Genomic DNA, 25161 nt, shown 5'->3' on the forward strand with positions numbered 1-25161 from the left:
CACAAGAACAGAATGTGAGATGATCCTTTAGTTCTCAATAGCCTGCGTTGTGACTTACTGTTATGTATTAGCAGGTGTCTCTGCAAAGAAAATGGGGTCCGGAACAAAGCTTTACATTCCTCACATTGAAATGGTTTCTCCTCAGAGTGAGTCTACAGAGGAAAGACACTGTAAGTCAGGAGGATCTAGAATCCACTAGTCATGATAATAACAGCAGCTTGGGTTCATGACGTGGAAGAGGAAAGAAGGGAAGGTGGACAATATCTTCTTTCTTCTGGAGACATCCTTCCACCATAAAATTGTAAGCATAAATATGCTGTGTTTACAAGAGAAAAAACAATTATATTTTCAAATCTCATATTAATTCATAATTTAATAGTCAAATAAATTATTCCTATTATCTCAGTGGCTAATCTGAAAACCCAATGGGATTTCTCAGACCTACTTTACAGTGAAATGGTGTCCAATTTCTCTAAAAACTAAACCTCCTCAATCACTGACCAGGCTTTAACTATGGTAGTGCAAAATTTGCAACACAGACAAAAGAAACTGTTACAAGGTAAACTTCATTCACCCTTTCCCATCAATTTCACTGACTATCTTCAAATAATCTTTAGTCCTAGGTGCTGCTTTACCCTAATTACACTATAGCATTTATTCATGCTATAATTAACCCTAAATAACATTCCCTAAATATTTAATTTGTGTCAAATGCTATGCCGGACACTTTACATGAATTATTTCATTTTATTACAAAAATAACTCAATGAATAAAATACTTTTATTTCCCTAATCTACTAATGAGAAAGCTAAGGCTCAAATAGATTCAGTAACTTGTCTAAGATTGAAGGCAGATGCAGCAAGCACTATTAAGCACTATAGTACATGACAAACAAAAATATATTGACAAACAAGAAATAATGAAAAGCCACCAGCTAGATCTAAAATTAAAAACAAAAACACCAAAGCTGTTCGTGACACCTGTTTTCTATTACACGTCCACATAAACTCATTCGGCACAAATCAGTGAATAAAATCTTATTCTACCATGGATGACAAGATAAGGCTCATAAATGCTTAAAAAAAAGAAAGAAAGAAAAAAATTATGTACTTACTACAATAAAAAATGAATAAAAGTTGAGGTTTACAACATATGTGATATAAAAATAAAACACTTTAAAGGAAAGTCACTTTATTACAACATATTGATTTACACATTTTCATAGTTTAATATTCAAAATATAAGCATAACCTATAAACATAATGTTGGTGAATAAGGGATTATTATGCTTCTTTTTGGTTGTGAAAAATGCAGAGAAACAATGGCGGGAACAGATATATACGAGCCAGGATAGGTTGGGCAAAGTGGCTTGTGCCTGTAATCCCAGGTTGAGGCAAGAGGATTGCTTGAGCCTAGGAGTTTGAGACCAGCCTAGGCAACACAGCAAGGCCTTGACTCTACAAAAAACAAACAACAAAAAAAGCCAGACTTGGTGGTGCCCTCCTGTAGTGTCCCAGCTACACAGGAGATTGAGGAGGAAGGATCACCTTAGCCCAGGAGATCGTGCCACTGCACTCCAGCCTGGGTGAAAAGAGTCAGGATAAATTACAGATATTGAAATGTGCTACTTAGCCACAGAAATTGAAATGGAAATACATAGATCAATAAAACAGAAGAACAGGCTTATTTCATGACATAAAATGTATGAACGTTTAGTATAGGAGAATATGGCAGTCAAATTGCTAGGAGAAGAGTAGAATGGTTTTGAGGAAACTGTCTAGACAGTAGGAAAAATTAAGCTGGGTCTACTACTCACCTCTTACAATAAGATAAATTCCACATCTGTTCAGGTATTTTTTAAGTGAGGAATAAAACACTAAATGTACTAGAAGAAAATACGAGCAAATTTTAAAATATTTTTTGAGCAGAGAAGGCTTTCTAAGGAAGATAGAGAAACGATATTCAAATAAGAGAAATAAATAGATTTAAAACAGCAAGGTAAAAATCTTTGGTGCCAAAAAAAATATTTACAACATAAGACAAAAGTTTAATATCACCAATATATAAAGTATGGCACATTAATAAGAAAAGATAAAAACTCCAAAAGAAAATGGGCAAAAGAAGTCCCTTCCAAACAGCACTCCTAAGATTTAATTGTCATTTTACTTTGTGCCAGGTCCCTACTCTGCACTTCATGCCTCTACATGCAAGTTCTGTTTTAGATGCTGAAAACATAGCAGTGGTCAACAAAAAAAAAAGCTATGTCTCTGCTATATGAAGCTTTTTTGCTAATAAAAGGAGAAGGACAATAAACAAATAAGATATGTACTATATGAAGGAATACATGCTATGAAGAATAAGAAAGCAAGAAAGAAGATAGCAAATGTTTCAGAGAATGGGGTAGCAATTGTAAATAGGTAGTCAAGAAAATTCTAGCTGAAAAGGTGGCATCTGAGAGAAGACTTGATGAATACAAGGGAGCAAGACCTGGGTGTCCTGGGCAGGAAACACCATGGAGGCCAGCGTGGTTGGAACCACGTGGAAGAGGGAGTGAAGTGAGGAGATGCAGCCAAAGAAATGGGAGAAACAGGTGAGGAGAAGCAAGTCATGCCGGGCCTGGTTAACTATGGCAGGAATTTTGTCTCTTGCTCAAGACAGAGATGTGAATTTTCTGAGGGGTTTTGGACAGATGAGTGGCATGATTCACTTGACATTTAACAGGATGTTATGACAGCTGCATAGATCACAGGATGTAGGGGATAACAGAAAGCAGAGTAGCAATGGCAATAAACCAAGCAAGAGATAATGAAGGCTTATACCATGATGGTAGTCACAGAAATGAAAAGAAGTAGTAGGATTCTGGATATGTTATGGAAGTGAACAGGTTTTGTGAAGGGACTTGGACATGAAGCATGAGATATAGAAAAGATGAAGCAAGCATGACTCCAAGATCTATGACCTGAACAACACAAGGACAGATTAGCCCTTAAAAGATACATAGAAGAGCAGCGAAAAACAAATTCGGTAAAAGATAAGGGGTTCCATCTTGGACAAGTTCAAATGGCTACTAAAAGATGTCGAGTAAGAAGTTAAATACGTCAAGTCTGGATTACAGGGTATAAAACTTGAAGAAGTTCGATTACATATGGTATTAACAGTTAAAGCCACAAAACAATAAAAAATGAAAAAAGGTACTATCTATGATTAGTTTACCAATTCTGATACTCACTCCCCACCTTCCCACTCTGCCACCCAACCACCACCAACTTTCACAGTTATGGAATGAATGAGTGTGTTCAGCCAAAATTTATATATTACAATCCAAACCTTAACCTGATAATGTTAAGAGATCAGGCCTTTGGGAAGCAACTAGCTCACAGGAGTGAAGCCTTTACGAATGGGATTAGTGCCCTTATAAGAAGAGACAAGACAGTTTGCATTCCTTATCTCTCTGCTTTCCATCATGCAAGGGTACATCATGAAGATGATCATCTGCCAGTGAGGAAGTGGGACCTCACTAAACACCAGATTTGCCAGCACCTCAATCTCGTACCATCCAGTCTCTAGAACTGTGAGAAATGAATTGCTGTTTAAGTCACTCAGTTTATGGCATTTTGTTATAGCAGCCCAAATTAAGACACTCACCTTCTCATTTCTAATCTTCTATACTTAAACCCATAACAAACCATGGCTTAACATAAGTCAAAAGCATTACAATAAAGATAAAATTGTTGTACTCAGTCTACGAAACATCCTCCAGTTAGGATCATAGCTCTTAAAGCATAGTAGTAGATATAGTAGTAATTAACAGATAATTTGTACAAATAATGTGTATAGTTTTTAATATACTGGGGCAAATCCAGAAGGACATACTAGGGAGGGGACTGGAAATGCGGCGGGCAGGAGGAGGTGGCTGTGGGCAGGATTACAACCCAAGTGCCTGACTGATTACCATGCATTCACATATGATTTTAAGGATTTATGTCCATAAGATGGCGACGTCAAAAGAAAAAGAAAAAAAATTAATTGAATTTAAAAAAAAGAAATGTCACCTCTCTCCCTCTCTTCCAGTATTTCTCCTTTGTGACCGTAAGAAAGTTAAGGTCTTAGTGTACACTTGACAAGGCAGGTCAAGTGAGGACAGCTGGGAGGGAAGTGACCCTATTAAAATCAGAGAATAAAAGAACATCACTGATATGGCAGTAAGCAGGCTACAAGCTTTCCTTCAAAGTCAGAAAAGAATGCAGAAAGACTAGAACAGAGTATTATGTTCAAATTAAAGGTGTAAAGAGCACTTGGATACTTCAGACTGCTACACTCAATCGGTTTAGAAATACAACAGTGATTTAGCAGTGTTATAATATTACTAATGTGCTCATAAAATCAAGAAAGAGAAGAGTACTGAAGGGCAATAGCGCAAATGTTGAAATGCACATTGCATCTATACCTAGATACACATAAAGTCACGTATCATATTACTACTACTTTTCAACTGAGAACAATAAATCTTATTTATTTGGGATAATTTTCATGGATTTTATTATTCAGAAAATACCTGCCACTTTCATGGATTTTATTATTCAGAAAATACCTGCCACTTTCATGGATTTTATTATTCAGAAAATACCTGTCACATTCAAAGCACAATGTAGTAAATAGGTGCTGTGAATTAACTTTTAATTCAGTATCTGGAAAATAAAATGCATAAGTTAGAAACTGGAAACCTTGTACATTGCTGTGGGAATGTAAGTTAGTATATCCACTATGGAACACTGTAGTGAAGTTCCTAAAGAAGTTAAAAGAGGACTACCATATGATCCAGCAGTGTCCCTTCTGGGGATACATCTAAGGAAATGAAATCAGTCTGTGGAAGAGATGTCTACACTCCATGTTCATTGCAGCAGCATTATTCACAAGAGCAAGATATAAAAGCAACCTGAGTCCATCAATAGATTAGTGGATTTACAAAACATGGTTAGCCGGGCTTGGTGGGTCAGTCTGTAATCCCGCGCCTTGGGAGGCTGAGGTGAGTGGGCTGCCTGAGCCCGCGGGTTTGAGACACGCCTGGGCAACTTAGCGAGACCTCATCTCTACAATAAATCAAAAAATCAGCCGGGCGTGGTAGCGCGCACCTGTAGTTCCAGCTACTTGGAAGGCTGAGGCAGAAGGATCGCCGGAACCTAGCAGGTCCAGGCTGCAGTGGCCGGGAGCGGCCACTGCACTCCAGTCTGGGCGACAGAGTGAAACTCCAACTCAAAAAAAAAAAAACAACACATGGTGTATACACACACACACACATACACACACACACTGGGCGACAGAGTGAAACTCCAACTAAAAAAAAAAACACATGGTGTATACACACACACACACACACACACACACACACACACACACACACACACACACGGGAATACTATTCCACCTTAAAGATATGGGGTTCAATTCGGGATTAGGGAGACAAGTGGTCATCGTACAGGTAAAGTTTGGGCCTCCCTTTGGTCCTCACTTCACCTGGTTTGAGATTAAGTACCCTTTATTGATGTTATGTGTCCCCTCTTTCCTCTGGCAGTTTCTGGCTACTGCCAATCCCTTTTTTATAGTATTATGGTAAATGTTCAGGGTACACTTATGAGTGAGAACATATGGTACTCAGTTCTTTGCTTCTGTGATAAATCACTTAATATTATACACTCTAAATCCATCCAAGTTGCTGCAAAGTCCATAATTTTGTTCTCTTTTATGACTGTATAATATTCCATTGTGTATACATACCGCATTTTTTTTAATCCAGTCCAGTTTTGATGGGTAGCACAGTTGGTTCCATGTTTTTGTGATTGTAAATAGTGCTACAATAAACATACGTGTGCAGGTATCTTTTCTGTAGAGTGATTTAAGTTCCTCAAGGTATATTCCCAGAATATACAGATTGCTCTCGTATGGAAGGTCAATTTCTAGTTCTTTTAGGAATCACCACGCTGTTTTACATAGAGGTTGAACTAGTTTGCATTCCTACCAACAGTTTAGAAGCGTTCCCTTTTCTCCACATCCTTGCCAGCATCTGCTGTTTTTTGTTTTATTAATGATGGCCATTCTTACTGGAGTTAGGTGGTATCATAGAAAACACAGGAGACTCACTTACAGAAATCAGAACAGGCAACCAATTCCTGATCAAAACCCCAAAAGCCCATGCCATAAGAGATGAGATCGACAAGTGGGGTCTCATCAAACTGAAAACCTTCTGCCAAGCCAAAGAAGCCATCAAGAGATCAGGGAGACATCCCATAGAATGGAAAAAATATTTGCCATCTGACAAAGTCCTAACATTCAGGATCTACAAGGAACTCAAATGTGCCAAAAAGAAAAAAAACTAACAACCCCCTAAAAAGGGGGCAAAAGACACGAATAGACACTTCTCAGAAGACATAGGAGCAGCCAACAGATATGAAAAAATGCTCAGCCTCACTAATAATCAGAGAAATGCAAATCAAAACAACTTGGTATCTTTCTAAAAGATTTCCAAAGATCTTTTTTTTTACTGTCACAATTATGCCATATATTCTGGTTTTAAAATCTAATCCATTATCTTTTCAGGAAGACTCTTGTACTTTTCTTTAAAGTCTAGTAGAATTTCATTTAGGCAGAGTTAAAACTATATTATCTTTTATCAAGCTATATTGTTTGATCGTGACCAAAGAGATACTTTTTATTTCAAAATCACACACACACACACACACACACACACACACACACACACACACACACACGTATTGTTTCATTAAATGGCCTTTGTTCTGATATGGTCCACTTAAAATGACTATTCAAGATCTAGTACATTTATTTCAAGACCCACAAAGTAGTCATGGCCCAGACTTAGAAAGTGACTGGATGAGACATCACTGTGAGAGCCCCAATAGAATTATTCCAGGAAAAACTGTCACTAGATTTCCTCTCAAGCCCCTAAATTCTGTCACTAGATGGTTATGTAAAGGGTTGGGAAAGAAGGTCCTTTATTTGACCAGACGTACACATGCCCCAAGGAGCTTGTATGTGACACCACTGGGGCAAAACTCTTCTACAAGCACTTCCATCATCAGGCAAGTAATGCCCAAGAGGGTTCCAAATATCTAAATACCATCCTATATAGGAGGAGGGAAGCACTATACACCTTCCCTGAATTCTGCTTTGTCTTACATTTGATAGGGAACAAAATGGAGGACAAACACTAATTGACCTGTTTCTGTCTTTTCTAGTTCTGAATGTCTACCCAGGTGAGAGTTAAAGAATCTAAGTATAGTCAGATCCAGATAAACTATCTTTATTTTATCTAATCCTGAAATACAACTATAAGATCAAATGATTGTCAGAAAGGATGTGGGAAAAGATGATGAAAAGAATAAGTTTTAAAAATAGAAATCACCTCTTCAAAATTACTCTATAGGCCGGGCTTAGTGGCTCAGCCTGTAATCCCGTGCCTTGGGAGGCTGAGGTGAGTGGACTGCCTGAGTCCGCGGGTTCGAGACCCTTCTGGGCAACTTGGTGAGACCTCATCTCTACAATAAATCAAAAAAATTAGCTGGGCGTGGTAGCGTATGCCTGTAGTTCCAGCTGCTTGGAAGGCTGAGGCGGAAGGATCGCCAGAGGCCAGCAGGTCGAGGCTGCCGTGGCTGGGAGCGGCCACTGCACTCCAGTCTGGGCAACTGAGTGAGACTCCAATTCAAAAAAAAAAATATGCACCATTTATGCCCAAAAAACAGAATAATTAATTCATTTGAAATAACAACTGCTGAGCATGCTACATAATAAAGATCACTCTGGCTCTAAATGTTTTATATTGTTTTTTTCCTTGATTTCCCATGGCATTTCCTTACTTTTCAGTTCCCTAAACTAGCCATTCATGACTATAAGGAAAGAAAAGATTGACTTGCTATTTTTATATAATTCTTTAAAAATATTTCAGATATTTTCACATAACCATACCAGACATATGCTAGGATCATAACACAGTAAGAAACACATTTGTCTAGAGAAGGGTTGAATGTGCTTTCTACTTTGAAAATTATAGATATTGTTGCTTCTATCCTTCCCAAAACATCAATATTACTTTCATATGATTTATGGCTGTAAGTATGAGAGATGGTGCAAAGATCCTGTGCCAAATTCCCACATGGCATATAACATAAGCCAAACTGTGAAAAACTCACAAATGTGGGTAGATCAGTTTCATCAAAGAAAGGAGCAAGGGGGTTCCAGAGTCTGAACAGGAAACTAGTCAAATAATTTTTACAGTCATGTAATTCCAAATATCAGTAATGACTACAGTCCTGTCCATGAATACATAATGCTTCAGGTAAATATAAAGACAGTAAGCAAAAAATTAGGCAAAGACTATTTGAGATGCTATCAACCAAATCTGCTTGCTCTTTGGTAAATTTGCCCCTTTTTTTCTTTCTCTTTTTGGACTAAAGCTGAAATTGACATTATAAATTTTAAATGATTTCAAAATAAATAAAATTTTGTCTTTGGAAAGTACTATAAATACTGAAATAACTATAATCCCATGAAATATAAGTGAAAAAATAAGTAACAAGTTATTTTAAAAGATCACATATACATTACTTAATAGCATGCTAGAACATATCAACTAAAATTAATTTGCAAATATTTGTCATATCACAAAAATGTTTTTACATGCATTTCTAAGATTTGAATGTCCATGAACAAACTTCCTGAATTCATGAAACATTATAGAAAATAGTATTATTTACACAGTAAGTTCTGAAACAGAAACTTTATCAGAGGTAAAGTGCAAGAAATGTAAACAAAAATCAACAGAGGAAACTAAGAGATTCTACCTTGAAGAGAAAGGGGAAGTAGCAGAGGTCCTACAGAATGAAGGCAAATATTGTGTCATTTTAGGTAAAGTTAATACAGAGAATAGAAGAATAAACAATCGGACAAATGATTTGAAGTCATGGTGTAGAGAAATCTGAATGACAGGAGAAGGTATATGTAATATATGATTTATATTTAGTAGGAAATATATATATGTATATATATACATGCATACATATATATATGAAATCTACTTATAATAATAGAATAAAAGAGTGATTGCCAGAGTTATGCTTTGGTACGCTTTACTTGGTATGATGGATTGTCATGAGAAGTAGTAAGTGCCAAGAAGCCTAATTAGATGAGTATTAAAGTAACCCAGATTAAAAATAATCAGAATGATGGGATAATAAAGAAAGGGATAATTGTGAATGGGATGAGATAATACAGAGGTTAGAAACCTTACAATTTGGCTTCTAATTTTATAAAGGGGCCAAGACTGAAGAAAGAAATTGGGATGATTACGTGCTTTTGCCAAAACATAAAGAGGAAACTCGAAAAGAGAAATAATCTGGAGCAAAGAGAATAAGATGTCATGTTGGAGCATGCTGAATTCATTATGTCAAAAAGACATCCAGTTATATGTCAAGTACGCAGTTATAAATGTGGATCCAAAACTTGGGATTAAAGAAAAAAAGTCATTTAAAATTCATCAGGATAGTGCGGATAGCAGAAGTCACGTATGTAGCTGACATTTCTTAGAGAGAACACAGAAGATGTTCACAGCCAGACCATCCAGGATAACCTTCAGGTAGAAGGGATATCAAAAAGCGTTCAGAGAAATTGGCAGAAGACCTACCAAAGTACACTACATGGACTTAACATGCAAAGTATACTACAAGATGAAGACATCAAAGATGAAGAGAATTTCAAGAAGGTGACATAAACAAGAATGTCAAACATTATAGAAAGAGGGAATAGAATAAAGACTTTCCAATTAGTATTAATATATTCCCATGGCCCACAAATTAACCTAGGAGTCGAGAGTCTGGAAACACTAGATTCTTTGCTTGTGAAACAGAGAATGAAAGATAGATCAGGCCACCAGGGGTGACAGTCTGAGTGAGTTGGGTACAACACAGAAGATTATCTTCTCCAGATCACACAAAAACTTCATTGAAAGACAGAAACTGGAAATCATATCAGCAAATTAGTAAAAATCAATAATAACATTAATAAGCTTTTACCTTCTTATGATTCTTGTAAACATTTCTGTGGGCAAATCCCTTTCCACAAAGCTTGCATTTATAAGGTTTATCTTCACTGTGTATTACTTTGTGGGCACCCACTTGATCAAGCCTCTTGAAAGATTTGTTACAAATCTCACAATTATAGGGTCGTTTTTCTGTGAAAAATGAGTAGAGACAATCTCATCTCTATATAAAGGTAAATGATAAAAATACATTCCTACCTTGTATTACTTATTATGTATAAGGAAACTGAAGCATGGTCAAACAACTAAAAACACCAACCACTCAGTCTATTTGTACAAGAATGAATGAGTCTGTTCACAAATGAAACGTGAGCATGTTCTCTAATAGACCCTATTTTGTAAACTAAATGCACAAAACAGCTTGGATATAAAGAAGAAGTTTAAATTTAAAGAAGAAATTCCATGTCCAGACGAAAAATGTGCTGTTAAATGTGAGTTTAAACCAGGGTCACAGCCCCAGATGCTAAGGTAGCCTGACCCCCCACCGGGCTGCCCAGACTCCATGAGGCAGGGCTTCTAACACTCAGAAGGAACTAGACATTTAGACTGGCATGGAAAATCCGTATTTATGCAAAGGTTGCACTGACAACTAAATTTAAAAATACAATATGCATCAAATAAATCATACCTGAAAGACAAAAGCTTTTGCTCTGATTTTAACTTACTAAAATACCTATACCTATCTATAAACAAAGCAGATATTAAAAAACACTCAGACTTCAATGGTCTCAAAATATAAACATCCTAAACTCTAGAAAGAGTTGCTATAAAGTAAAAATTATTTTCAGAGCTGATATTTGTTTTATATCTCCATAAGTAACAGAGTAACAGATCTGTTACTCAAACTTTCATAAAATAAAACCATGACTTTAAAAACATACATTCTCAAAATGTATTTATAAATTTCCCAATAAAATGTATTAATACCTTAACTAGATAATGTGAAAGTATGTAGAAATGTAAAAACTATAATTATTGAATGTCTACTAAATGTCAGAAACTATTCTAGCACAGTGCATAAATGATCACATTTAACCTACAAGTTATTTTGAAAGGCAGATACCAGAATCCCATTTTACAGATGAAAATAAAGAAACTGAGGCTCAAGGAGGAGTGGCAACAAATTATATGGTGATTTTGAAGATATTCAATGTAAATTAGTGTAAGCATCTTTGCTTTATAAATAAGCTGAAGTCTAGAGAATTAAGTAGGAAGGAATAGGTAAAGGAATAGGTAACGTCCTAACTAGAACTATAGCCAGGGCTCCTGGTTACCCCTTATAGAACTCCTGCAAATGACCAAATAATTCCTTTGCAGTGATTTCAACAGAGACAAAAAAGTATGTAGTTTACCTGAGTGGGTGATCATATGACGTTTTAGCTGATTAGCTGAAATAAATTTCTTCACACATTCTTGACAATCGAATATCTCATGAATCTAAAAAAGGTTAAACGGACAGTTAAATCAACTATCAAAGCCTAATAAATTATATAGGATGCAAGCAAAAGTGTAAACATGTGGATAGTTGCTACTTCAATATCCAAAGTATCTATTATAATTCAGTCCTAACTTGTTCACATTATCCTATATGAACTGAATATGCAATAAACATAAATTGCCTAGTAAAAATATATCATTAAAACAAACATACAATTCATAATATGTTAGTCCTAAAAGTATATAACTGACCTATTTAGTACATATTAAATTTATAATCTAAAAAATTATACCAAGTATATATTAAATATATAATGTTATACATTTTGTAACACATAAATTTATACGTGGAAATATGTAACTTGTAGGTAATAATATTCCCTTAACAGTAGCCAACAATGGCCACTGTATGTAGATGTACATAGTATACAACAAAACATTAATTACAGTGAAAGACCAGAAAATATATGACTCTGAAAAGTACTTAATTCACAGTAAAAGTCTCACATGAAAGGAAGATCACAATTTGAAAATGGGGAAGTGTAAGTCAAAGGATACAAAGTAGCCAATTGTAGGATGAACAAATCTAAGGACCTAATGTACAACAAAAAAAGTATAGTTGACAAATATATTACATTCAGGGGTTTTGATGAGTAGAAAATAGCTGCTTTTGTCATGGGGGATAAATAAGTAAATGTGAGATACTGGATGTATTCATTTGTTTCACTATAATAACCCTTTTACTATATATATCTCTCAAAACATCATTTGTATACCACAAATATATACAATTTATTTTAAAAACATAATGGAGAATATAATGTTAGTAAATAATTAGCTAATATAAGTATTTTAATTAAATATTAAATTAGTTATTTCCCTCCCAGACACTGAAGCAGGGAAACTGGACAGGTGTTATGAAAAGTAGAAGCCAGGTTTACTATCAGAAATAATGTATTCCTTTCTAAAAGGAATACATTGCATCAAGCCTTCTATTAGATCTGTTGATCATTCCAAAGAACAAGAGTATCACACTATTTTGGTGAGTCAATAAACTCAGTTATGAAAAGAAGGGAAAAGGTCAGGCAGAAGCCAAAACATGTCATTTCACAAGCGTGGCATCTAATCTTGATCAGGGGATATCTGTAATCCAAAGAGTTCTTTTAGAAAGCAGCGTGGGATCTATATAACCACCTGCACAAGTGCTCAGAATGCTAGCACCACATAGCCCAGAAGAAACTCTTCCAGGCCAAGACACGTTGGAGGCAGCCTCTTGAATCATCAAAGACCTTCACAGAGGCTCCAGTCAAACACGTGTTTCAGGACCAATGATATGATGTGTAATAGTTAAAGACAGTAAGAGCAAATTTATATTCTTAAACTCTGTTTCTGTAACATATAACATATAATTTGAAATGACAAGGCACTGTTTAAAAATGTTACACTTGTAAGACATACATAGATGAAAACTTTCACTTAATTTTTGTTCTCAGTGTTAAAATTTACTGGTATATAAAAATTTTTTAAAGTATTAATCCATATATAAAATGGTAACTGCTAAATAAAACACTGCAGAATACTCATATTTGTTCACTTCTTAAGTCTCTGGTCTTCTAAAACATAAAATGTTTTTCAAGATTGAAATGAATTGAAATGAATTGATATTCCCAAAATTATAAAAGAGAAAATTTGCTACACATGAAAGCATTTTTGCATTGACTATCTTATTCATAGTAAAAAACTCAAGCAAAAAACCATCTTGATTCCTGAAAGGCTTAATTTTAAAAATCGTATTTTAAACAAAAATGACAAATAGTACAATTTAATTATGCCTAATGCTAAGAAAAGCATATTTTTAGAAAATTTCCAATGTACCAAATTGACTTGGTGGGTAATATTTTACAATTTAAAGTCCCAAATTAAATAATTTAAGAATGATCTTAATATGCCTTATTGTAATATAGATTAATATACAGTAATTTAAGATAACTAGATATATTATACTATGATTTGGCATTGTCATAAATTACCATCTACTGGCAAGGTGAAATACTGCAACCAAACTCTATTAGACATTAGACATACTCAACTACAAGAATAGTCAAAATCACAGTCTATAAAAACTGCCTGGATTCAGAAAGGTTGAATAGCGAGGGGCTATGCTGTAATGAAGGAGGGGCTGCATTGAGCCTAGTATAATAAATTATTAGCATTCTGCAAAAACCATACAGGACGCGTGTATTATAGTTCCTGCATCTTACCACCATCAGGTAGGCTTTTTTACCAAGATACTCCTTTCCGGGGAAAAAAGTTCTTGTATAATGACAAAAATAAATGGAAAAGGGGACATTATTCAGAAGTATGCTCCACAGTGAACTTTGCTGTTTATTTATTTAACCATTTAGCTAAATAGCTTAAATTTCAACCTCAAGATTTACAAAGGACAGAGAAATAAATCATGAAATTATAAAAGAAAGAAGATATTTTTAAAATATCTATTCCGGTAAACTTAATCTTTTTTTTTTTTGTTTTTGTTTTTGAGTTGGAGTCTCACTCTGTCGCCCAGACTGGAGTGCAGTGGCCGCTCCCGGCCACCGCAGCCTTGACCTGCTGGGCTCCAGCGATCCTTCCGCCTCGGCCTTCCAAGTAGCTGGAACTACAGGCGCGCGCTACAACGCTTGGCTGATTTTTGATTTATTGTGGAGATGAGGTCTCATCAAGTTGCCCAGGCGGGTCACGAACCCGCGGGCTCAGGCAATCCACTCACCTCAGCCTCCCAAAGGCGCGGGATTACAGGCTGAGCCACCGAGCCCAGCTGTAAACTTAATCTTTATGTCTCAGAATAGGGTTCAGCTTCAGAAGCCATAAGGGTGATAGGGAGGGAGAAAGAGAAACCTAAGAGGAGGGGTCTCAGGATTGGCATTCTGTGCAAAACTTCTTTGTAAAACAGTCTTAGTGCTTACTTCAGCAGCACAGATACTAAAATCAGAAGACTACAGAGAAGATTAGCATGGCCTCTGGACATGGATGACACACAAATACATAAAGTGTTCCATATTTTAAAACAATCTAATGAAAATCACCACTTAGAAACTGAAAAAAAAAAGTAGTTTCATGGCACTCAAAGAACAAAAGAACACTGATCAGTTTAATGTCTCATTTTATATATGGGAAATTAAAGGGCCGATGTTTCATGGAGGGTTAGTGATGAAGAATAAGAAGTTCACTGCCCTGACTTCCAGTCCAGTGCCTGTCCTGCTATTTCTGTGTAAGGATCAAAGTCACCCAGCATATAGCAATTAAACTCAGATATGTCAATGCAACAATCTATCTCATATGTTATAAGTCAAATTCACAGAACATGGCTGGAGTCACTGGATTAAAAATCATAATGAATTTTAAGTACTGTCAAATTACTTTGAAATACATCTAAATGTAAACATAGAAATGAAATTCATTTTACAAACCACAACAAAAGCAAAATTTTACTTTCACTAGTACCATCTCCTCTCTCCTTTGGTATAAAATCAATAAAAGAAAATATTTCATGCTCCTAACTATTTTTAAAAAACAATATGTGAAATTAGGAAATAAACATTCATATCTTTATTATAATAATAAAAAATAATATGGATATTCTGGGCCCTTTCATAATGCAAACAAAAATCAAAGTTCTAGTTTAACTCTATTTCATTGTAAATTCATTAATAAGTTGCTAATGTTGTTAGAATTAATAATTGCCATTTATTTTTCAGATTAACTTTATACATTAAAATAATAACAGTAAATTTCATACTTATAAAATGTTAAATATATTTTCTCCTAATATAATCATTTGTTTCTTCTAACAACATTTGAACATATAATCTATTGAGTGCACGCTTTATCACATTAGGTTAAAAATGCAATAAAGTAAAATTAGATTCAATAAGATGTTAATAATTCATATTATTACATTATATTCTATTATTTTTAGCGTTTCAAAATAATGCAGCTCTTGTCTCTGTTGTCACAATAGAAGCTATAACATGCATCCATTTCTGTAGCCAAATGCCACTGCTCAGTATGCTATAAATATACAAAAATGTATGATTTCCTCATAGATTTATATTTCCTGAGCAAATACTGACTGACAAAGCTTGAAAACTAGATGTTGATGGTGTGTTGTAAATGAAGAACTCAGCTAGACATGACAGTTGGCATTAAAGAAATATTTCTAATTTACTGAGCAACAATAAACAACTTAAAATGTTCTTTTGCAGTTTACTTTTCTGCATGTCAGTCTTGCATTCTAGAATATATTAGTACTTAAATTAATGACAAAGTTCTGACTTTACAAATCAACTAAAAAATGTTCTTGGAAAAACTCTAAATTACTAAAAGATCTTATACTATGACCAAAGTTAATCTTTATCTTACTGACCTTTCTATGTTCTTGTAGGCTTGATGCTGAAGAACACTTTTTATTGCACACTGAACATATGAGTTTTTTCTTAGGATCTCCTAAAATAGAAATAAAAGAGCATCATGATTTAAATGAGACTATTAAGAAGAGAAAGAGATAGTGTTCCTAGGTGATACATAATTTCATCTTCATAATTTAGAGTTCTAAACTATTCAGTGTTACAAACATATCCATTAAACTCAGATAAAGAGTAAGTTGTATTTAAAATCCTTTATTTTTAAATTTAAAAGATTTTCAGCTTCATATACCACCCTCCACCTATATAAAATAGGCCTTTTACCTTCTCATGCCCTACATAGTATGAAAAGAGAAAAGCACATATTCACAAAGAATACAAATCAAAATGAAAATTAACCATATGTGTTCATGAAGGAAAAAGCAGACTTATTAATTCATAATGTGATTTTTCTACTTCCTTTATACTTAAACAGAATATTTTATTTGATCAGCTGGGTTTTTAACAATGAAACATATAGATTACTATTTTCAGTACTATACTCATAAAATCTATAAGCATATGCTTTATCAAATTAGTGTTAAGAAATAACGTACAATAAAACACTATATTGGCAATTTGTATTGTTATACAAATAAAAACAGAGCCCAATTTTGTCTTCTTACATAATAATTATGTTTATAGTAGCTCATTTCATATTTAAAATCTCATGGTGGGTTATAGAAATGATCAACAAAACATTTTTTAAATGAGATGTGATAAAAAGTATCACTTGCACCACAATTAATAACTATGAAATGGTTTCTCAACTTTTAATTGATTGATTTCAAATATACAAAAAGTAAGTACATGACATAATAAACCACCAAGCATCTATCATCTAGCCCCAACAATGACTCACCCATTCCTGTCCCAGTCTCAACCCCGTCCACTTCTCCACCCACTTCTCTGTTATATTGAAGCAAATCCAAAATGAGTAAAACCAATATTGCAAAGTGATTTTATTTTCATTATAGCACTATATTTATGAAAAGAAACATACTTTCAGAAAATGGAAAGTATAAATTTTGTCTTATTATTCAAGATATATCATTTAATTGACTGATTTTAGCATGCTAAATATTATAGCCATGAAAATTTTTCTTAGTGATTGACAAATAAAATGGCTACTAAAAATTCTCCCAAGCAACATGAATATCTGATAGCATATATTTGGTCATCAATTCACTATACATATCTAATAGTCATGAGGAGCCATGAGAAAGAACATTCCCTCTTTTCCAGTTACTACTAGTTGGAAAGGTCCATCATTCACCAACAATCCTTTATTTTCCTGTCTCATTCCTCACAGCAGCTGCTCCTTGAGACAAGGCCCTATCCTTTCCTGCTAGGTAGAACAGAAAAGGAGAAGAGAAAGAAGATTTCTCCACCCACCCCTCTCACTTTATCCCCACGCTCCTGCCACTGCTCCTCTTGCAGGTATCAAAGGGAACACATCAAATCACCATCCCCACTCTTCAACCTTCTCTCTTCTCCTCGTGTTCTTCTCTTCATTCCAGAACTGAAATCCTAGTTTCTTTGAGAAGATATACAGGAAAAGCTTATGACTATTCATCTGAGAATGTAGATAAATGTTATCTCCCGTAAACATAAGGCCTCTTTGTTAGCTTCCACAGAAGCTAAGCAAAAGAGAAAGATGGGAAGGGGGTTGAGGAACTCAGAACTTTACTCTGTTTCCTCTCGGGTAACTACAAAGATTCTCATCACTTTACCAACTTCCCAGCTTCAAAGACAGCATCAACAAAGTCAAAATTAGATTTTACATGACTTTAGCTTTTCTATATTTAGGTATGTTTGACTTTCTCATATTAGACTTTATCATGTTTGACTTTCAGATTCAACTTTCAAAAATATTTAGGAATACATTACTTACAGCAGTAGGTGGTAATGAAGGAAATTAATATAACCGTACTGAATACATTACTTGAGTTTCAACACACTATGGATTCAACACACTAGGAGCTGGTGTAAAAATCTACCTACAGCCAGGCTCGGTGGCTCAGCCTGTAATCCCGTGCCTTTGGGAGGCTGAGGTGAGTGGATTGCCTGAGCCCGCAGGTTCGAGACCCGCCTGGGCAGCGAGACCTTATCTCTACAATAAATCAAAAAATCAGCCGAGTGTGGTAGCGCATGCCTGTAATTCCAGCTACTCGGAAGGCTGAGGTGGAAGGATGGCCGGAGCCCAGCAGGTCGAGGCTGCGGTGGCCGGGAGCAGCCACTGCACTCCAGTCTGGGCGATAGAGTGAGACTCCAACTCAAAATAAAAAAAATCTACCTACAGGTTATGGCGTCTATGAAAAAAATGTGATCCATATTTTAAAATTCAGCTTCTCTCCTCTCAGTATCCTCGATTCATATCACCTAACAAAGAAGATTTGCCATCATAAGTAGAAGCTGCAAGATCTTCTCTTTCTTTGAATACTTTTTTATTTCCCTAATAAAGGATTCTACAACCATATAGATGAGTGTGGCTTTGCTTGCTATTCCCGATAGGGAATATTATTTCCCCAAATGTTTGTGTAAGCCACAAAGGAAAGGGAGAAGCTAGAAAGAGACAATGAATGAGAGAATGAAATCATGTACCAACACCAGCAAGAGATATGGCACATAATTTTTAGCTAAGATGTAGCAAGATTTCACATTTTATATGATCCACAACATAGAAAAATAATAATGAAACAGACTTTCCTTTTATGAATTATTTCCTACAAAATCACCATGTATTTCCAGAATCAGTAATATCCAATGCCAATTATAAGAAGCCTCAAAGAAATTATGCTTACAGCACAGCCTGAAGACCACATGCTCAGTAATGAGAATGCAAAACTGTCCAGAGTTTCAGTACACATCTGTTTTTTTACTTAGTTCAGCAAGGTAAACTTTAAAACTGACAGGAAAGTTTTGTTACAATATATTGCAGACATAGATGAAGAAAATTAAGCATTTTAACCAGAGAGCATTTTTTTTAAAACCATGAAGGCTAGTCGATCAAAAAGTTAAGCTTGCCCTTTGCAATCATAAGGAAGGCCTCAATGCACTGAATTCAGAAAAATGCCATCTTCACCGAATCAATGATATATTCTTAAAAAGGAAAGAATGAAACCAGAACACTGCAAAGTCCTAGTGATGGGCACCAATCTGAAGGTGTATTTCCCATGCCTGCTTCTACCACCCAGAGCTTAATGTGCAGCCCAAACTAACGATACAAAGTTGGAGCCAGAAGTCATGCTCATATTGGTCTCTATACCTTTATTATTACTAAGAAAGATACTTCTTGGACAATGAACAAACAATGGATACCAACGCTGGGTACTTCCACCTGAATGTGAGAATAAACAAGAGGGGAGAGAAAAGAAATTCACTTTTCCCTATATTCAGAGAGATATTTCCACCCGGTTCCCAGAAACAAGGGCAAGTAAAACCACTGAGAAAAGGGCATGCACAGAGTATGTGGAGTACCATGAGCCTCAACCTCCTTTGGGGAGGAGGATTGAGCAAGTAAAAAGTTAACTGTGACCATACAGTCATCTGTTCAACTCAGTGCAATAGATTCAAGTTCTAAACAAAAATATATTTACTGACTGCCTACCATGTGCTAAGCAGATAAAACTCAGGGACAGTTAAATGTTATATTCGTTTTATTGTTTAGCTAGCCACTAGAAGGAATTCAAATGGTATTTGTTTTATTGATCCATACATATTCAATTCCCATGTCAAAATATAGTTAGAAATTTTCTCAATTACAGAACTGCAAGCATTTTTAAAAATCAGATATTACTGTAAAAATATTAAGACAGAATTACATCATTTAATAGCTTCAAAATATACCTGTAATTGTCAATTTTAACAATTTATAAAAGAAATTTCATATGCTGAAACATTTGCCATTTTAAAAATATAAATTCTTAACACACCTGACAATCAGGCATAACTAGACTTTAGCTGAGGTTTACAGTTATGATTAATTCAGAGATGGAAAAGATGACAAGCACTGCTGAAATCAACTTAAAAAAGAAATAGTGTTCAGTGAAAGAAAAAAATCCACTGCCGGAGCTCCACATCTGTGTGAAACACAATGGAAAAGTCAGCTCTCTCCTCGAGAGTGGGAATGAAAAACAGATCACTGTGGCCTGAGGAAAGGAAGCCCCTTTTCAAATGACCCTCCAATGTCTCCTCACCAGTGTGGACATTTTCCTGGTGTCTTTTCAGGGCATCCTTGCTCTTCAGCCTTTTCCCACAGCTGTCAGCCTTGCACACAAACCTGGCATCCCCCCGGCAAGTCTCCTGGTGCTGCTCAAAACTATAAAACAACCAGCAAAGTGGAACAAGGAGAAGAAATGGTGAAGACACACCTAAAAATTCAAACATCACAACAAGCTTTTGTAACACATGCTCCCTAGCAGAGTTTTAGGGTCATTTCATGCATGACCTCTGCAGGTAAGAAGAACAGCATTTAAATTCTATAACCATGTGATAATCAAATTACTAAAAAGTATGAAAGCATGCATGCGAAAAATGACCCACAATTACATAATAGCCCTCTGATAACTCAGACACAAAACCTTGATGCTGAACTGAAGGAAGAATTGCAAACAGAACACTGAAAACTTCGTGAAGAATCCTTCAGACTGCTTTTCGCTGTGCACTGAAGAACACTAAAGAAAAAGAGGAAAAAAGGAAAGACAGAAGCAAACTTTGGAAATCTAAGACAAAAATATAAGAATATGCCAACTCTGAATAAAGTCACGTTCACTATCCCTCTTTTCATTCTGTCTTTTGCCTTTAAAATTTTAGTAGCACCTTATGTGACTATTAATATAAGCCCCAGCTCAGTAAAGGTATCTTTTGTATGAAAACAGAATACTAAATACAATCGAAGCTGACTTGAATGTAATTTAAAGTTTATTTATTTAAAAGTATACAGCCTAGGGTATTTGCATAATGAACATTTCTATACCTAACCCTGAATTATACTGTACATCTTTAAAATGAAAAAAGTATACAGCTCTCGCTTTTTTTAAAAAGAACCTGTTTAAAAAACTCTAAATATGTACTCTCCTGCTATTATAAAAGTTTTAATGCTTTAAACATTTACAAAGTTTAAGTTTTAAGCAGAAATTTTCATCTCAAAGTTTATGAGCAAAAGCTGACACACACAATATACAGAAGTTTTAATATGAAAGGTAGCATATTTCAGAATTGTAAAGCAATAAAAAATATAACATTAAGACTATGCTAAAAATTTCTGTTCATATGTAGGTGACATTCTGTTAAAAATAAAAGCTAAGTTTTGAGTAAGAAAGTAAATGGAAGGGAAAACAAAAGAGAAAAGAGAAAGACATGTTGACAGGATGAGACAATATCATTTATGCTAGAATAATTGGTTTCAACAAAATGATAATCTACAATCTCACTGAATAGGTAAAGATGCTTTAAATTACTTAAACTCAATTTTCCGATGAAAATTTTGTGGTAGCTCAAGCCTGCAATCCCACCACTTTGGAGGGCCAAGGCGAGAGGATTGCCTGAGCCCGAGGGTTCACGACCAGCCTAGGCAACATGATGAGACCTCGTCTCTACAATAAATCAAAAAATCAGCCACATAGTGGCACATGCCTATAGTTCCAGTTACTTGGAAGGCTGAAGTGGAAGGATCACAGAGCCCAGCTGGTGGACAATGAGGTGGCCATGACTGTGCTACTGCACTCCAGCCTGGGTGACAGAGTGAGACTCCAACTCAAAAAAAAAAAAAAAAACTCTCAGTAAAAATATAAAAGTTTACAAATATATGTGCCTACTTTCTCACTTTTAATAATTATGATCCTGTAAAATATTTAAATAAAATAATAATTTTATGTCATTAATATAAATTGCTAAGATAATAAAGCATATAGAGCAATGTGTAAGATCATTCAAGTCATTATGTTGTCATATTGTATACTTCCTCATCTTTAAATTATTCCTCCAAAGATGCTGTCAAATAAAGAGTTTCCAAAAATATCCAAGGATTCTTTATACTCTGAACTCTCCATTTCTTTTTTTTTTTTTTTTGAGTTGGAGTCTCACTCTGTCACCCAGACTGGAATGCAGTGGCTGCTCCCGGCCACCACAGCCTCGACCTGCTGGGCTCCGGCGATCCTTCCGCCTCAGCCTTCCAAGTAGCCAGAATTACAGGCATTCGCTACCATGCCCGGCTGATTTTTTGATTTATTGTAGAGATGAGGTCTCGCTGCCCAGGTGGGTCTCGAACCCGCAGGCTCAGGCAATCCACTCACCAGTCTCCCAAAGGCGCAGGATTACAGGCTGAGCCTCCGAGCCCGGCTGAACTCTCCATTTCTTGAATTTTCTTTAACAGATTCCAGAGGGGATATCAAATGCAGACAACTAAAACTTGATCTGTCACCTCAAAAGACTAGCTAAATTAGGCATACTGGAATTTAAGATTAAGCCAATGAGCTTGATATTTAATGTGACTTATGAGATGGACAAAGACTAATTTGCATAAACAATGTTTACTTGTTAAAAATCATATTCAGAATATTTCAAAAATCAACATAGTATACTAAGAAAAGCTGAGTTAATGATATTGTCAATGTGAAATACTTCATCTCTCTCTACTTCTCAAACACACACACGTACGTACACACATACACGCAAAGGCAAGAAAGACAAATGAAATAGTTAAACTGTCAATGTGTTATTTTAAAGACATTCTTTAATATACTCACTGTCTTTGCAAAGCCTGCTTAACTGGGAATTTCTTCCCACAGTTGTTGCACTTAAATTCTTTCTCCTCTGTAGGCTTCTGGTGCAAGGTCTGAAGATGCTCAGCAAGAATCTCCTCACTGGTAAAACTCGATTCACACTGAGGACAGGCATAGTCCTCTTTACAGCCAAGATGATCTGCACATTTACAAGGAAGCATATTTAAAAGATAAAAATTCAGAGCCAAGAACTGCTCGGTTGCAGTTTTGCTCTATTTAAAACTCAAAATTAATTATTCTTAATGGTACTTCTTATCAGTAAATTCTTACTGTCTCTATGGATAATAATAGTGTTGTCCAAAAAATAGGATGTTTTTAAAATAATGTGAAAAAAGACCAAAGTCATAAAAACAGCACTGACTATAGCAGATGCAGTGAGTAAGGCTCCACTGTCCCATATGGACTGATGCAGTTCTGACCAAATTTTTCAGTATGTTATTTAAATTACGCATGTTTTTTCTGATTACTAAATAAAATTAGATTTAGATCATGTGGAAAATATGAAGAAATAAAAACACCGATAATCCCATTATGAAGAGACGGTTACTGTAATATATTTCCAAACCTGACTTGTCTTTAATGCATACATATTTCATGCACAGTCTAGGAACAGGTACATTTAGAATCATACTTTTTATGCAATTTTATGTTGCTCTTTTTTCTCAGTTAACATCTCAAGTCAAATGCTGGGTTTTTTTTTTTAAATTTAAAGTATCATAATTTATTTAATCAAACTCTCCATTGTTAGACATTTAGGTGGCTTCTTTATTTCTTCTGTGTTTGCTTCTTTTGTGTGAGTTTTTGTGTTTATTTCTTTGCTTTTCTAAACAAGACACTATGAATTCTAAAATAAAAATAGCAACAATATATGTACTTGGTTGGTATGTTTAAAAATATCTATTTTAGTTTCTGTTGATTCTTTTTACAAAGATAATAAAAACTGGTATTTTGATAACTAAAGCAGAAAGCAATGTAGTAGTAGGTACGTACAAGACTTGTTTGTAAATTAAAATAATAGATACAACAATAAATAGCCCTAGGAGTGATGGGGGAAAAAAATGAATGCCAAAACAAATCTAACACAGAATAACACAGAAATAATTTACACCACCCAAAATCTGATATTTTAAGCCAGGCTCGGTGGCTCAGCCTGTAATCCCGCACCTTTGGGAGGCTGAGGTGAGTGGATTGCCTGAGCCCGCGAGTTCAAGACCCGCCTGGGCAGCGAGACTTCATCTCTACAATAAATAAAAAAATCAGTCGGGCATAATAGTGCATGCCTGTAATTTCGGCTACTTGGAAGGCTGAGGCGGAAGGATCGCTGGAGCCCAGCAGGTGGAGGCTGTGGTGGCCGGGAGCGGCCACTGCACTCCAGTCTGGGCGACAGAGTGAGACTCCAACTCAAAAAAAAAAAAAAATCTGATATTTTAAATAGCAAAATGCATATCTGAAAACCAGAAACCAGAAGAGACTATTAGCCTATCCTTACCTCCCCTAAATTCAACTAAAATAAAGATATAGAAACATAGCCTGGCAATGGTGAGAGAATGCTCAGGCCTTCTCGGCCAATGACATACAGTTAAAATAGAAAATTTATGTGAAAAGCATTACTACAACTGTGACTCATGAAACCACTGTCACTTCTGAAATACTATACAGCATTTTTCCACAAAATGGAAAAATGCTGTATAGTAAGTATCAGCCTACTGTGGTTCGAATATCTGCGTACCATCAAACTCTATTCATTGAAACCTAATCCCCAAGGAAATATTATTGAGAGGTGGTGCCTTTAGGAGCCACTTAGTTTACAAGGGCTCTGCCCTCATGGATAAGATTAGTGCCCTTGCACAAAAGGCCCAAGGAAGCCTGTTCACCCCTTCTGCCACATGAGGACACAGTCAGAAGGCACCATCTAATGAGGAATGGGCACTCATCAGACATCAAATCTGCTGGCAACTTGCACTGGGATTTCCCAGGCTCTAGAAAATATAAGCAATAAACTTCTACTGCTTACAAAGTACCCAGTCTGAAGTATTTTGTCATAACAGCCCAAATGGACTAAGACATAGTGTTTTACAAGACAAGAGTGTCTATAACGTCATTCATATATTCTTCAAACTTCCCTCAGAAGTAAAATACAACATAATAAAAACAAGATCCAATAATACTTATTATTCCCCAGGAGTTGACAAGGAAGTGGCAGGTATCTCTCTCCTGGGCTACAGGAATCAGAATAGAAAGAGATTCCCAGAAGCTCCAGATACCAAAAGATCTCAAACAAGAGCAAGGCCAGGAATCAATCCCCTAGGATCCAACAGGGTCCCCCGTGCACCTCACTTCTCCACTCACCCTTTCCCATGCACAGGTGAC

At 35.6% G+C, this 25161-nt stretch overlaps 1 protein-coding gene across 1 annotated transcript in view; it reads right to left on the reverse strand.

Annotated features, from left to right (window-relative positions):
- The window catches only part of PRDM5 (PR/SET domain 5), a gene marked incomplete at its 3' end in the record, with an annotated part of 194276 nt that overhangs the window by 80176 nt on the left and 88939 nt on the right, over positions 1–25161 (reverse strand). The window contains exons 5-11 of the mRNA XM_021706015.1: positions 22756–22930; positions 20590–20682; positions 20206–20327; positions 15970–16049; positions 11462–11546; positions 10084–10241; positions 59–152 (exon numbers count right to left, since the gene is read on the reverse strand). Coding sequence (XP_021561690.1) covers positions 59–152; positions 10084–10241; positions 11462–11546; positions 15970–16049; positions 20206–20327; positions 20590–20682; positions 22756–22930 — 807 coding nt within the window. The remainder of the gene's footprint in view (positions 1–58; positions 153–10083; positions 10242–11461; positions 11547–15969; positions 16050–20205; positions 20328–20589; positions 20683–22755; positions 22931–25161) is intronic.

Source organism: Carlito syrichta, unplaced genomic scaffold (genome assembly GCF_000164805.1).
Source record: "Carlito syrichta isolate Samal-C Ts95f unplaced genomic scaffold, Tarsius_syrichta-2.0.1 Scaffold314879, whole genome shotgun sequence".
Lineage (NCBI taxonomy): Eukaryota > Metazoa > Chordata > Mammalia > Primates > Tarsiidae > Carlito > Carlito syrichta.